General features: G+C 40.5%; 1 protein-coding gene across 2 annotated transcripts; it reads left to right on the forward strand.

Moving 5' to 3' along the window:
• The first annotated feature begins 4,065 nt into the window (after positions 1-4,065).
• anxa6 (annexin A6) lies at positions 4,066-15,978 on the forward strand. Of its 2 annotated transcripts, none has more exons than XM_028588926.1 (25): positions 4,066-4,173; positions 5,161-5,215; positions 7,187-7,271; positions 7,416-7,510; positions 7,641-7,754; positions 7,860-7,950; positions 8,042-8,121; positions 8,240-8,296; positions 9,853-9,946; positions 10,413-10,508; positions 10,592-10,650; positions 10,837-10,959; positions 11,059-11,117; positions 11,419-11,497; positions 12,113-12,194; positions 12,281-12,375; positions 12,582-12,695; positions 13,246-13,336; positions 13,421-13,500; positions 13,677-13,730; positions 13,823-13,916; positions 14,034-14,129; positions 14,245-14,303; positions 14,567-14,704; positions 15,880-15,978. In XM_028588926.1, the coding sequence occupies exons 2-25, from the start codon at positions 5,213-5,215 to the stop codon at positions 15,937-15,939; spliced, it is 1,998 nt and encodes a 665-aa protein (XP_028444727.1). In that variant the 5' UTR covers positions 4,066-4,173; positions 5,161-5,212; the 3' UTR covers positions 15,940-15,978. The 2 variants fall into 2 exon arrangements, with proteins under 2 accessions (XP_028444727.1, XP_028444728.1); XM_028588927.1 differs by having other exon boundaries at positions 14,567-14,689.
• The last annotated feature ends 364 nt before the right edge of the window (positions 15,979-16,342 follow it).

Consider the following 16,342-nt stretch of genomic DNA (forward strand, 5'->3'; position numbering starts at 1 on the left):
GCTTCTATGGGTTTGAATCAGGATGGAAAGCTGTGGGAATGATAAAGGAACAGGCAGGTGGGAGTGCAGTTTGATGTTGTGGAGAACGAGGGAGGAGAGAGGAAAGGGGGAGAAAGGGTGAACTTATCAGTAAATAATTGTCAGGTCAGCCTCACAGTAGAACATTTCCTCTTAAAAGAAACATTATTATCATGTCTATTGTTAATGTAACAGTGGCAAAAGGAACTATTTATTAAGGCATCAAAGAAGACCAGTAACTATAGAGACTTCAACATATTCCATTTTTTATTAAATCTGAATTGGGATTACATGATAAAATGTAACTCAAATGCTCAATTAATATTTTACTGAATTCATATTAATGTGTAATCCCTGTGTTTAGGAGAGTCAATTACGTTAATAGGATCTGTCATTCCTCTAAATCATATTATTCTTTTATATATGCCCTTCTTTATCACCCCCCTGAAATGATAGTGCTGATGTCTGGAGTTTTCATTGCCGCCCACGCTACAAAAGCACAGCCCCTTTTACTCAACCTTCAATTACTTACACAATTACTTCCTTGAACATGTCTTGCTTAGGTTCTTCCCCTGGCAAAAAAAAAAAAAAAAAAAGCAGTATCATAGATACGCAGAGATAATCCCTCTCCTTGTTTACAGTACCTGTGTCTACATGATTGTTTTGTATGAAAAAAAGCCTTCTTTTTTTTTCTTTACTTATTATATATGATTACACCTGCTGGACACTTTGTAAAAAGCTGTTTTCATTACTGCTTTTAAGCATCTAAACCAGAAGTAATTTGTTTATTTAACCCATGTTTACAATATCTGATGCAAAATAAATGAAAAGAAGGAAAAGAACAAACCTCTAAGAAAATGAAACAGGGACAGTGTTACGTTTGTCTGTTGTTTCTTGTTCTTTTTTTAAAGTATGAATCTTTTGCGTGTTCTTTTTTGCTTCTCGTGCTTGTAATGTAAGAGAGAGCTGTGGCTTTGTTAATCTTTTCATGATTATGCTTTCAAGATAATCAAAAGGCATTAAGGCACACATTCGTCTATGACTTTGGATTTTGTCCTTCGCAAACAAGAACCAATAATAAAAAAATCGTCTGAATGTGGCCACAGTTAAAACTGAGTAAAACTTGGTCTAAATTTCCAGTTTCTGGCACTCATCAATAAAACATGGTTATTTATTAAAAATGTATGCAGTGTTATTGCTTTTCAGACGGTAGGCCACGTCATTGCCCACAAAACTACACTGTATGTTCTCAAAGTGTGTTTATATGCACGTGTTGCTTAGAAACAGCCTGTGACCGTAACACTGCATTTACTGCTTATACGAGTCACGTCCCCATCTCTACCTGGAGGTGTGAGCCGGCCAGACTAACGGCCCTGAGAGTTAATGAAACAGAGGAGGACAAAGCAGCTTTCATGGCTTATGCATGCAGCAGGCAGGCTGCAGACTTACTCTTTGAAAGGTAGCTTTCGCCTTCTCATCGCCCATCAGGGGATTTCAGATCACCTAATCCCTCCTGGCATCCACTTCAGCAGGCAGGAAGTGAGTAGGAAAGCAGCCTGTGTGGACGGTCAAAGTACCTTATGACCAAACTTAAAGCTCAGGCTTCCTATCTGCAGATCTCACAGGTTGAGATACGGTTTCCAGAAGGACAATGTGATAATGCTTAACTAAATAACATCTACTACGCACGTGATGTGCAGCTTTATGATCAGAAGGTTGATGTGGACCTCAGTGAAGCTCAGTTAATGATCATCAATGTGTCATTTATGGCTGTCTACTGTGCATTTAAAAGATGCTTTGCTTTATCAGATTACTGACAAATATTGCAAATATTGCAGTCCAGCATTCAAATTCACAGAAGTTAAAGCAGAGGTCAGGGATTTAAATGTGACTGGTCAGTTTATTTAGATACACAAGTTGTTTACCTTGTCTTCAGTCCCACGAGGAGTGACTGGTGGCTCTGTGGTGAAAACAGCGCAGTGAAGCAAAAATATCCGTGCTGTTGACTGGATGAAGGAAACATGATTTTTTAGTGCGATATATACAAGACTGGCCTGCGTGACCCTCCCACTCAATGGAATTACTTACAAAGTAGCCTTTCTCACTCGCGTCCAGTTTGGATCATAATGTGCTCATTATTGCATGGAAGGCACAGGGTGAGAATTGTGAACAGCAAATCCCATTCAGAATGTCAAAAATGCTTTTGTGCTCACTTCATTTGTTGTTTTGTTTTCACTAGTTTTTATTCCATTTTTTTTATTATTCATGAATTTGGGGTGATGGATAAATAGATATTGTTATTGCCATAATTAACAACTGTTAGTTTGGGTAAACATATCTAAAAGGAGAAGAAAAGACAAAATAGATTGTGAAATCATGGGTGTGAAATCAATCATAAAATATAAATTTTATTTAAAAAGTTTAAATACATAATACACACATTTCCTTTACATTATAACAACCTTATGAACCTTATTTAGTGTCCCGATGTTATTGAGTCCAATAATTGTTGTCTGTACAAGATTGCATTTGGACTGGCAAGTTCTTCCAGCTCTGTCTGAGTTACGGTCAGGTTCTCATTGTAATGCGTTGTCAAAGCAGAAGAGGTCAGTATACAACAATAACTGGTGCCTTCCACTGCCGTCTGTGTTTACCTTATATGGGCCCCTCTCCCTCTGAACACTGGCAAAGAAAAATGTAAAGAAGCTCCAGGATAATATGATATGATAAAATAAAGGAAAGCAAGTCAGAAACAACCATATGTTTTCCTGATAGGCTGTGGACAACAGGACCTGTTCAAGTAAAGGCATGAATGAAAAAGTGTCATCATGTTTATACAGTAAGCTGCGGTCAGGTGGTGTCAGGAAAATAAAATAGTAACCACAAAGCCAATGACACTGAGATTGACTTCCAGTCAGGATGAAACATACTGAGCCATGCTTCTGCTATGTGTGCCTGTGGTCACACCTCTCCTCTCTCAACATCTCTTTTGCCAAACTCCATACAATTCTTACCAATTATAAAAGCAGTAGATACAAAACTCTCTGCATAAAACATAACATAAGATACACCCATATAGGACATACACTGCCTGATCTTTTTAACGACAGATCATTTTACTGCAGCAGGTCCTAAAACTATTTGGTCCTTAAAAAACATTATGTTTATACTGAGATTGGGAAATTGGCTCATATTATAAATAATATAAAAAATAAACACTACACTATTCTGCAGATTGTTCAAGTTGTGTGTGTGCTATTATTGTTTTGTTGGCTACTGTAATCAGGCCCCACAGCTTGCTCAAAATGGCATTTTCTGTTTAAATACATGTTTCAATTAAATCTGGTGGCTAGAAATAAAAATCATTTCTGATGCCATATTGGCTACATAAAACAAGTTTGTATCAACGTCTGTGCCCCATAACCACTGAGAGTTAAACTGTACTATTTGATTCACGTTATCATTTTCTGCAGTCCACAATGCTGACATGGCCTCTCTCACCTGATCTCCCCCCCCCCCCCTCCCGGTGTCTCTATACCCCTCTTACTGGAACAGACGGCTGACAGGACAGAAATAGAGCAGGCGAGCTCTCCGCTCCCCCCCTGGTAAAATCAAATGTGAACTCTGCAGTCATGAGACAAAGTTCAGAAATTCCGACAAACGAGTTTAAAGTGAAAACTGTCTTATTCCAAGCACAACAGGAAGGTTTGCGTGTTACCGACGCTTGACGTATTTAAATAGCTTTTAAGTGTTTTTAAAAAAAGAGGCACACGTTTTGCAGCAAAATAAATAGGAGAATGCGGAAAAAAGATGTGCGTAAAATTGCGCAGCCTCCGTGCGTTTAGTTATAGGTCTGGATGTAACATATGTGTTTTAAATAGTAGGCTATTATTTACTGTAAGACATTGCTTCGCTACTGTATATTCACACACACACACACACACACACACACACACACACACACACACACACACACACACACACACACACACACACACACACACACACACACAAACACACACATAATATAAGAAGCTGCGCGAGAAAGCGACGCAGTCGTTGCGTCATAGAGGACACGTAACGGGACTGCCTGACCGGAGGCACAGAGCAGAGACAGCAGGACCAGGACCACTGGATACTTCATGCACACAGAAGGTAAGCCATTATCGTTGTTATTTGGAAACCTCTTAAGTCTTAAGCCAAACTATCGAAAGATTTGCTGTCGTTATTTAATATGTCAGAATTGCAGTAGACAGCAAGATTCCCCTGAACAAATTTAATGTAGTGAATTAGTGGATATAAAAGCGATATCCTATACTACAACGTCTTTGTATTGTTGCAGAGAAAAGTCTTAAGTTAGAGAGACCCATATTAAAACTCCAACGTTTATTTAATAGTGGGGTACAGAGAAGGGTGTGGCTCTGTATAGAGGCCCACTCTGATACTCCCCAGACCTTGATTCTGACATTAAGTTAAACTGTGCATGCTATTTTGGGAGAGGTTCACTTCTGTCTTAAACAAACAGCAGCATTTCACTCCCTTTTTTCTCAGTAGAAAAGCTAAACGGGTATTAGTTTACATTTGTCCTTTCTTTAGTTTGACCTTAGCTGTAGAAACGTAATTGTAATTTTAGCACTGTGATTTTAGAATCATAGTCAAGTCAAGAAAAGTTAACAGAAGTAGTTTTTCTATAGCAGCTGCCTCCATATGCTATACTGAATGGCTGCATTATTTGTTGGAGTATGGCAGCACGGAAAATGTGACTAAATAATTTCCCTGCCAATTGGCTTAATGCAAATTCCATCCGCCAATGTGTCATTTAGGTGAATGTGAGGTCTTATAGAAACATGATAGAAACTCGTCTCCCTGTTCTGTTCCTTGTGCTGTTCGGCTGTGCTCTTGCTCAGAATGACTGTATGAGGTGATCACTTGTAACCAGGCAGCACACTGAACAGACCACCTCATTAGATGTACTCAGGAAAAGGAGGAATCTTCATCATGCATAACATGTCTTTGCAACATAATTCCCTGCACACTGGAGGGTAATGACAAAGGACAGTTTTTTTTTTTTTTTTTTTTTTTTGCAATGCTGCTATCCAGCCCTACATCAGCATTTCTCTCTCTCTCTCTATCTCTCTCTAGCCTGAAACAATTGATTACTGCACAGCGTTGACACAGAAGACCAAATATAGAGATGGTAAGTGGACCGGACCTTTCTCATCTTGCATTATGTATGTATAATGTGGATTGTATCATACTGCTGAGCAGATCTTGTGTCAGTGGAACGTGCATGGTTTTGTCTACCATTGAAGAGGTGTGGGCAGAGTGAGGTCATTTTTCTGCCATCATGTAAGTCCTCCCCATCAGAAAGGCAGCAGTGTAGGGTCAGGTGTCAGTGCTACCTGTGGTGCCTGCACATCTGAGTCGCCAGCATCTTTTCAAAGGCTTTGTCGTCCAACGTTATTGTCCGAGCTGTAAGTCGGTGTCCTGTCATTCTGATCTTACTTGAGGTGAAACACACACTTCCTCTTAATTATACTCTGCACAGTTGGGGCCTTGGCAACCCAGCACCCAGTGAGGAAGGAAGGGGAAGAAATTTAGCACTTAACATTTACTCCACATTAGGACTATTTCCACATAAGAGCCATCATAAGAAATGTGATTAATTTAGTTAAAGGCCTGTTGCTAGGGGCTGATATTTGTGGACCTGTTGCTATGTGGGTGAAGCTCTCCAGCTGTCGTGAAGAGTGATGGTCGCCGTAGTGAAGCAGAGGATCAGAGCATGTGCAGTGGCCCCTCACCAGTGTGGATAGCATATTTTGGCTGACTGCCTCAATGCAGCAGTAATCTCTACGGCAGCAGCTGCAGTTTGAGCTTTCAAAATGCAGGCCCAGCTTTCTTATTTCCCACATTGAATGAACATCACAACTTCACATGGTCAAAATGATCATTTTCAAGTGTGCACTGTAGCTTTCATTTTAAAAACAATGTCCCAGATCATTATATTTTCCTTGCATGCCCAGTGGAGTTTGTATGCATACTCTGACATTTTGAGCTGCTGTATGACAGACCCCTTCAAAGATAGCTACTTTGCGTGCAACCTGACTCCCTGCTGCTGCTACAAGGCCAATGTCCCACCCCCACACGCATGCACCGACCACACACACACACACACACACACACACACACACACACACACACACACACACACACACACACACACAAAGACTACAGCCATGCTAGCGGCTCTGTGAGGCTGTACTTCTGCACAGCAAGGCATTGAGCTAAATGCTAATGCCAACATGTAAACATGCTGACAAATGACATAATCACAATGACAATATGCCTGAAATAATGTTCACAATCTTAGCTTAGTGGGTTAGCATGCTAACATTTGCTAATTAGCACTAAACACAAAGTATGACTGAGGCTGATGTGGCATTTATTTTGCAGGTTTTAGGTCATAAACCAAAGTATTGGACACGTTAAGGTTTTGACCTGATGATAGCACAAGATGAAAAGTTAATGTATCGCCAAAGTCATTGAAAATCTTCTTAAGGGGAACCTGAATGTTTGAACTAAATTTGAGATATTGCCATTACTAGAGAAAAAATCATTTTGATATACAGTATAATATAATATAATACAAATGAATGCTATACCAAGAATTACAGATTTATACCTTTAAGCGGACAATGTTGTTTCCCCCAGCTGTATTGTTTTTGGTTTTTGTAACTTTCTCCTGCCATCAGGGTTCAGAATTAACTTTTTTATTTACCAGCCAAATGGCTAGTGAATGTTCAAATTTTACCAGCCACTCAGTAGACTGCCATTGATATTTTGGCTGGTGAGTGAAGCAAATCTACCAGCCACTTACATATTTTACCAGCATTTGGCTGGTGCTAATTTTAAACCCTGCCTGCCATTATTCTTGTTGCTGTGACCTTAAGACTATCCTACTGGCTAGTAGCCTCGACTCAATAGCTACAACCCAGCTGGCCGCTGTCAACTCCAATATGACACACCCACAGTTAAGACTCATTCCCAAACATCATTACATATCCTGTATTCCTGTTACAGATACACAGTAGTATTTACACTTTGTTTTTGAATCATCACAAATAAAAATATCTCACTTCTGAAATCAAGTTGAACTTTTTTTCCCCAGGTGTTCAGAGGCACAATAACAGATGCTCCGGACTTTGATCCCACCACTGATGCTGAGGCCCTTTACAATGCTATGAAAGGCATCGGTGAGTGCCTCACTCCTCTGTGCTTTTTGGTCGCGGAGGGGAAAAGGTCATCTTTCATCTTCTCCACTTGTAGGAATGATCTCCCAAAGAATTTCACACAGCAATGATGCAGTCAAAAAGAAATTGTTCCCTTGTGTTCCTCAGGTAGTGATAAAGAGACCATATTGGAACTGGTCACCTCAAGAAGCAATGCTCAGAGGCAGGAAGTCGTTGCAGCATACAAATGCAGCTTTGGACAGGTCATCTCTGATTTTTGTTTGCTAAAATAGAAGAAAAAACATTCAGAGATAAAAAAAATAAAAAGTACATACTGTACATATACATTTAGACAGTAGTTAAAACTCCATTATGTTTTTGTTGTTTCGACAGGATCTGATTGAGGATCTGAAGTATGAGCTGACGGGCAAATTTGAGCGTCTCATTGTCAGTCTGATGAAAACCTCCGCCTACCATGATGCCAAAGAAATCCATGATGCACTCAAAGTAAGACATTTATCTCATAGTTAGATTCTTTATAATACTTCAGTCACATCTAATAAAGCAGAAGCTACTTCATATTTTTAACTTAACTTAATGCTCCTTTTTAAGGGAGTAGGAACAAACGAGAGATGCCTCATTGAAATCCTGGCATCTAGAAACAACAGACAGATTCTTGAGATGGTTGCAGCATACAAGGACGGTAAGGCCTGTTAAAAAAGATGTCATTTTTAAATCAACATATCATTTGCTTAGCATCTCTCAACATTTGAAACTGATGTCTGTGTCTCCAGCCTATGGCAGAGACATGGAGGAGGATGTAATCGCAGACACATCAGGTCACTTTAAGAAGATGCTGGTTGTTTTACTTCAGGTCAGTTCATTGAGGAGATGATGTAATTACCAGGGAAGTATCCAGTCAACCATACACTTACTGTCTTAGCCAAAGTAGCTGTAATCGCTGACAGATTGTTTTGGTGTGATGGTTCCAGGGGACCAGAGATGAGTCAGGAGTGGTGGACGCAGACTTGGTGGAGCAGGATGCGCAAGTGAGAATTTAAACACTTTATGATTAGTAGAGAAATGCAGCATGCTTGGGCTTATTTACTTTATTCAAAAAGTAATTGAATTTTTTTTTTACCTTTGCGTGTTTAATTGTCTTAAAAATCTTTTAAAGTAGCATGACAGTTGAATGGCCTCATTATAACACATTGTCACTTTGTACCAAAAGATTGTGCCTATTATTCAACACATTGTTGAAACATATATATCAACAAGACTAGGAGTCTACAGCCTACTGGATGCCAATTGTAGCATTTGACTAATGGCGCTTTTCCATTACATGGTACTTACTCGCCTCGCCTCGACTCTACTCGCCTTTTTTGGTTTTCCATTACGAAAAAAAGTACCTGGTACCTGCTAACAGGTACTTTTTTTAGTACCTGCTCAGTCGAGGTTCCAAGCGAGCTGAGGCGAGCCGAGAAGGTGACGTGAAACCCTGCAGGGTGCTGATTGGTCGGAAAGAAGCGTCACTGATCACTGCATTGCTAGCGAGAGACGGCATTTTTAAATAGTTTAGCCAGCGGTGTTTTTTTGCTGCCAGAGGCTCCACGCAGAGCTTTCTCCGTAGCATACAAGTGGCCTGATGGTTATACTGGTGCGCTGGTGTGTGCATGTGTGATGTGTGTGTGTGGGGAGCTAGTGAGCGAGGGAGAAGTGAGAGAGTGACGGCGATTATCTCAGCAGCGAGTAGCGACTCTAGAGTCATATATATGTGAGAGAAACAAAGCGAGTAGCGACTCTAGAGTCATATATATGTGACCACGGTGGGAAATCTGGAGCAGTAAACGTTAACTATCTCTTTGATATCATGTTGTTTACGGAGATGGAGAACCAGGAAATGCGTCAGGGATATGTCAATGGGAAAGCAAGCTACTAAGCCACGCCCACGGCAGTAGCTATGACGACCAGCCACGCTGAGGCGATACTAAAATCTGCAATGGAAAACAGAAGCACAGCGAGTCGAGGCTAGTAGAGTCGAGGCGAGTCGAGCAGGTACCATGTAATGGAAAAACGCCATAAGACCCTGCAGCCATGCTACTGTAGCGTCTCTGTAAGGCTGTTCTTTGACATTGCTGCTGGGTGCTTTGAGCTAAATGCTAACAGCAGAATGCTGACAATGACAATGCTAGCAGTTGTTATGTTGACCCATCTTAGTTTAGCATGTTAACATGCTAACATTTTAATTAGCACGAAACCCAAAAGTACAGTTGGGGAATTGCATTGATTTTGCAAAGAGTTTGACCTGATGATGATGCTAAATGAAAAGTCAGGGGATTGTGAAAGTCAGTAGATTTCATCCTCTAGGTACCATGACTGTCTGCATCCATCCAACAGTGGGTGAGATATTTTAGTTTAGACCCAGGTTGTGGGCCGACCAACCAACCAACTGACCAACATTCCAGTACCTAAAGCCCATGTTGTAGCATAGCCAAATTAACCGAATTAGTACCCATTTATGATGTTAATATGCAATTTACGATTAGGTAACTATTTTGTTTTTTTCTTTTACATTATCATCATTTGCTTTCTTACCTCTGCGTAGGATCTGTATGCAGCCGGAGAAGAGCAGTGGGGGACTGACGAGGCCAAATTTATCATGATCCTGGGAAGCCGCAGTGTGACCCACCTCCGCATGGGTAAGCACAGCTCTCAGGATAACTAACACCTCAGTGAGGCATCCACACATTCCCACAGTGACCACAAATCTCTCAGGAGTTAATGGCACTTTAAACGTTGTTCTCCTCTACCACTGTCTAATGCCAAGACAACTGTCTGAGGCCTGCTGTTCAGAACTGGAATTAAAACATGTGCATCACAGAGATGAGGTCATGAAAGATTAAGAAGAAATATGGCACAAGTGGAAGCCAATTGTAGCATCTGTTCATAGCAAAGAGGCTGATCTAGGCACAGTGGTGCTTTAAGCTAACATCAGCATGCTAATATGCTCACAATGATAATGCTAATATGCTGATGTTTAGAAGATAATATTAACCAGGCTCACCATCTTAGTGGAACCTTGGTATCATTATTCTTAGAACATTAAGATAACTCAATCAGCATGAGATAAATAACATTATAAAATGTTGTCTTCTGTTTGTTTAGTTTTCGATGCATACGAGAAGATTGCAGAGATGTCCATAGAGGACAGCATAAAGAATGAGTTGTCTGGGGACTTTGAGAGGCTGATGCTGGCTGTTGGTAAGAAACACTTTTTGATATGCGGGGTGTCAAGTTGTCAATTTAACACAGTGCGCTCTCTCTCTTCTTGGTTTTTCTCACAGTCCAGTGCATAAGGAATGTCCCCATGTTCTTTGCCAAGCGCCTTTACAAGTCAATGAAGGTAAACAAAAAGTAAAGTAGCCATTCAGTCTAGTTCCAAACTATTTGTAGACAGATATGCCTTGGTAACACAGTCACACAGATTTTTCTTCTCAGTGGCAGATATTTTGATGTGATATTAACATTGATCAGGACTACTTACAGTTGCCTTAGTGTCCTGACCCTGAACACTCTCCTTTATTTCCAGGGTCTCGGAACAGCTGACAACACCCTGATCAGGATCATGATTTCTCGCTCTGAAATAGACATGTTGGACATTCGAGAGTGTTTCCGTTTAGCATATGAGAAGTCACTTTATAACATGATTAAGGTTGGTTAAACATTAAAATTATTTTTTTTAAATTGAATGAAATAGCATCAGAAGATTGTACACCTATATCCTGATTCTGTGTATGTTTAAACCTCTCAGGATGACACATCGGGGGACTACAAGAGGACTCTCCTTAATCTGTGTGGAGGAGATGATGAGTAAGTTACAGTATGGCTGCAAGCAACAGCAGCAACCAGATGGGGGTGATAGAGCATCACTTTTCATGAATTATTGTTTTCTGAGGGGAGTATAACTACGTTTATTGACATATGGTAGAAGATTGGAACAGTGAAGAGACGTGAGAACTGCATGCTGAAGTTGATATCCAAAGATTGTCTGAAACTAAAGCAGCAGTGTATTTAATAATAGATCCCTGTCCCCAGAAATGCACCCACTCTGTACCACTTGAAGTTTTGGCTTTGCTGACCGTGTTGTCTTGTGTCAAACTGATCATTGCAGTTTAGCTGGAGAGTTCTTCCCTGAAGCTGCTCAGATAGCCTACAAGATGTGGGAAACAAGTGCCATGACCAAAGTCCAGGTTTGGGCCCCATCTGCTCCCACTTTAGATGTGTCATTGCATGTTCAGCTTGGTAGTGGCATGCTTCTAATTACCTGCTGGCCCAGCAATGACCTACTTCTTGCAGTGCAGTGTTGAGAGTTGTGCAGTTCTGCATGGACTTTCTGCCATGTCGACACAGCGAAGGCTTTGTGTAACTGTGGATAAGATCAGAATGCTGTTTACTCAAATACAAATTTTGCAAACGATTTTGTTATAATGCGCTCTCCAAACCACAGTTTGCATTGCTTTGTCCTTGGAGTGAATGTCAAGTAGATCTCAGCATTTTGCAACAAAAGCTCGTCTCACTAACGCTCTATAAAACGTAGATGTTTTTCAGCCTACCCACCTCTTCATTGTTGGTGGTGTCATGGCTTCTAACCTCAAGAGGGCTCACTCCCCCTCAACAATCTCTTTTCTCTTTTGCACATGTTGGAGAGTTTTGCAAGTGCTTTAAACTTACACAGCTGGGGTATTTATCATATTTAATTGAATATGAATGTATCAAGTTAAGCTGTCTCACTTTGCCACTCCACATTATGTGTGTACGTAATGATTGAATCTCACACTTCTAATCGTGTCATCCCACTACCTTAGCTGAGGCCAACAGTCCGCCCTGCACCCAGTTTTGACCCTGCTGCTGATGCACAAGCTCTGAGGAAAGCTATGAAGGGATTCGGTATGCAACCCTGAAAGGCACATTTACACTGCTACAACTTTTACAAAACAAGTTTTACAATTGTTACTGCCTATTACTTTCTACAGGAACAGACGAAGATGTGATCATTGACATTGTTGCACAGAGAAGCAATGCTCAGAGGCAAGAGATCAGACAGGCCTTCAAATCCCTACTGGGAAGGGTGAGAGAAATGAACTGTTGAAAATCAAAACCTCAACAAAAATAATTGACGTAATCAAGCTGGAACATATGTCCTACCTCTTCATATTACATGGACCACTGGATGATTTAACTCAACATCTCAAACTCAACCCAATCTCATTGGTTATTTGCTTTAAGCTGTTTCCTTCACATGTAACTTAGTGTGTTTTGATGTTTTGTCCTCAGGATTTGATGAAGGACCTGAAGTCTGAGCTGTCAAAGAACTTAGAGAGGCTGATCATTGGGCTCATGTTGACACCTGCAGAGTTTGATGCCAAAATGATGAGGAAGGCAATGGAGGTACAGTTGATCCAAGTCACCTAATAATTTTTTTTGTTTTGTTGATTTACAGTACAGTAAAAAGAGAAGCTTGTGGGTGGAAATTACACCTTCATAAATACACTGTTAATTATTTTCCAAATCTATGATGGTTGATGTCAGGCCCAGAGAGGTATAGTTGATGCTTGGATGGCATGACATTTACACAGAATGTATTTGGAAGTCAAATAACTTTGCATTTTAGGCATTTATAACTTATCAAACACTGACTGAATTGCCTCGTGTAGAAACCTAGAAAGGAGAATATGAATCATTACGAGGACTAAATATATATCAACGGTTTCAGGAAGATCTGTCATTAAAGTACAAATGGAGATTATAAAATGGAACAAAAATCGCTAAACATGGATTTTGTCAGTAGATACAAAGAGGCACAGTTCACACGCACTCTCTTCCTTAGCAGTGTGGTGTGGTTCTTGTTTATGTGGTTAGGGTTAGGATAAATTTATTTTTTGCATTTGTGAAACTCCCCTGCCTTTTTTGTTCTTAATACTCTTAATATTTTGAACAGGGGGCTGGGACAGATGAACATTCTCTGATTGAGATCCTGGTCACCAGGAGCAATGAGGAAATACTTGCCATGAATGCTGCTTATCAGAATGGTGAGTTTGATAAAAAAAAAAAAAGACATTCACCTCACTTTCTTGTACTGGAAACTTTTTACATGCAAACCTCTTACATCACAGCCTATAAGAAGTCTTTGGAGGAAGCCCTTCATTCAGACACATCAGGCTTCTTCTGCCGCATCCTTGTTTCTCTCGTGCAGGTAATGTTCATCATCATGAGAACTCAGACTGTGTTTTGTTTCCACGCCCACTCACTGGTTGCAGTCTGTCTGCTGACTGTAGCAAGCGAACAATTTAAACACAGTTTTCTTTCACACGGTCTTCTGTTACATATTAAAGGAAAACCAAACGTTTTAACCATCTTTACTGTGTTCAGGGTGCAAGGGAGGAGGGCCCTGCAGATGAGGAAAGAGCTAGTGCAGATGCTCAGGTGATTTAGTGTGTGAATCTATAACATTTTACTGTGCTAAAATATGAAATTAAAGAATGGGTTTACATTTTTGTTCGTCCTGAACTCACCAGGAACTTGCCGATGCATGCAATGCCGAATCTGATGAAATGGAGCTGAAGTTCATGAGTATTCTGTGCACCAGAAGCTTCCCCCATCTTAGGAAAGGTAAAGGTCAAGACAGATAGATCACAGTGGTCAATTACAAATCTAAATGTGTGTGTTTCTCCAAACAAAAAATATAATCAATCCATGATAACTGATCATACTCCTTGCCATTCACAGTATTCCAGGAGTTTGTGAGATGCTCCAACAAGGACATTGAACAGGTTATCAGGAAGGAGATGTCAGGAGATGTCAAAAATGCCTTTTGTGCTATAGGTAATCTTTTACTTTATTTTACTTTTGTGTGTGTCACAGTGCTGACAACTGTCACTACTGACAACAATTCTGTGAGTCCTCCTAACCCCATTTTTGCTCTCTCTTTTATTTACAGTTCGTAGTGTAAAGAACCAGCCCTCTTACTTTGCAGACCGTCTGTACAAAGCCATGAAGGTACTTATCACGATAATATGGCAGGTTAATATGCAGTTGTATAATTCTAACTGCAGCACACCATAAGGGCCTTGGATGCCAGATAGTGGTAAGGTCATATTTGTTAATGAATGTAATATATTTAGGTTTTGGGTCTTTCTCTTCATACTTTCTTGGTAATAATGCTGCTGAGTGCTCCCAGACAGTAGCACTTACTGTTACTAAACCCGAATAAACAGTACATAGAACATAGATACATAAGTATTTATTGATCTCCGCCGCAGGGCCTTGGTACAGATGACAGAGCGCTGATCCGCATCATGGTATCCCGTAGCGAGGTCGACCTTTTCAACATTCGCAAAGAATTCAAGGATACACATGATGTCTCCCTCCATGAATTCATCCAGGTAGAAACTATGATTGTAAGTTGGAGTATTTGTCAACTAACACTCCTGTTTGGTGTGTTGTGTTCTCATCCCATCTTTGTGTGAGTGTTTGTGTTGCACATCCTTCTTCTGCTGCTGTGGTGGTGGGGGATGGGGGGGGGGGGGGGGGGGGTACGGCAATCTATAGCTTCCTGTGGTGGACTATGGGTCTGTGGCTATTCCACAGCTGTTTAGGAATTTCCCTTGTATGCTGAACTTCCTCTATATCCGCTGTGTGATTGGCTGACAGCCACAGAGACAGGAAGTACCCAGATGCAGTTCTATAATAACTTACAGATGAAATCTGCATGACACCAATAAGCAAGTAGGGTGCCCTGGATTGGCTTTGTCAGAAATATTATCAGATTATGCAACAGCAAGGGTTGCTATATATTGTTTATTCTAAAGTGTGTATTTAGTGAACAAAAATTACAATCTTTTGTAAATGATTTTTTGAGATGTGCAGAACAGAAAGGGTTATGTCACTAACATCCCAGTGCAAGCAGGTGCATTTGAAAAAGAAATATTCAATGGAATAGTATTTTATGCTTATTCGCTTTCTTGCTGAGGCTGAGATGAGGAGATCCATACAAATCGATCCAGTAAAGCTATCTACCAGCAGCTCTAAAGCTACCAGCTCCAACTTTAGAACTGCTGGTAGGTGGATTTATTCATATAGAGCCAGGCTAGCAGTTTATCCTTGTTTCCAGTCTTTGTGCTAAGCTAAGCTAACTGGCTGCTGACTGTAGTTTCACATTTGCCATACAGACGTGAGAGTGATATCAAACTTTTCATTTAACTCTTTGCAAGAAATCCAATGACCGTAGTTCCCAAAATGAGAAGCTGGTCCTTTAAAAAGATCTAGTCTTAATAATTGTGAGGGTGAGTCTAAAGATATAAATCTGTATATATGAGTGTCAACCGATATAAAGGGTAATTCCACTTTTAACTCCCTTGTTGATTTAAGTTGATTTCATAACTTGTGGCTCGTGAATTCTGTTTGTCCCCATGACTCACATTCATTCAACATTAGTGAAACATAAACAGTGTTTTGCTTTTTTTGTGAGACCCTGCTTTCCATTTTCAGCTCTGTGATGACCAAATGTCAGCAAACAAAAGCAGGATTCCCCATTAATTCAAGTTCCTTTTGTGTGTTCTCCATCATTGTTCAGGGTGATACCTCAGGAGACTACCGTAAAACCCTGCTGGTGCTCTGTGGAGGGGAAGATTAAACTTGTCAAGTCTCTGCAGCTCCGTTCACAGACAAACAATCATGAGAAACCACGAGACTCAGCCTGATCACACAGTGAAACTGCGGTGGTTTATGTCAGTATCTTTTGTCACTGTCCCTAAACTGCTGCCACTCCTCAGCCAAACCAAGTGACCTATGACCTCCCAGCCTTCCAAGCCAGTTCTCTGCTCTCATGTCTGATTGTCCTGTCCGTCAGGATGATGTCTTTCTTTTCTTTTTTTTACACAGTCATATGTAACATGAAGATGTTCAAGTCCGTGTAGTAAGGTGCTTCACATGAACATCATATTGGAAATTAGCCAGTTGAATAGTGCCTTCAGATTGCAGGCCGTCCAATGATTACTGTGATTTTAAGGTATCATGTAGAATAAAATGATTAAAAA

Source organism: Perca flavescens, chromosome 10, assembly GCF_004354835.1.
Source record: "Perca flavescens isolate YP-PL-M2 chromosome 10, PFLA_1.0, whole genome shotgun sequence".
Lineage (NCBI taxonomy): Eukaryota > Metazoa > Chordata > Actinopteri > Perciformes > Percidae > Perca > Perca flavescens.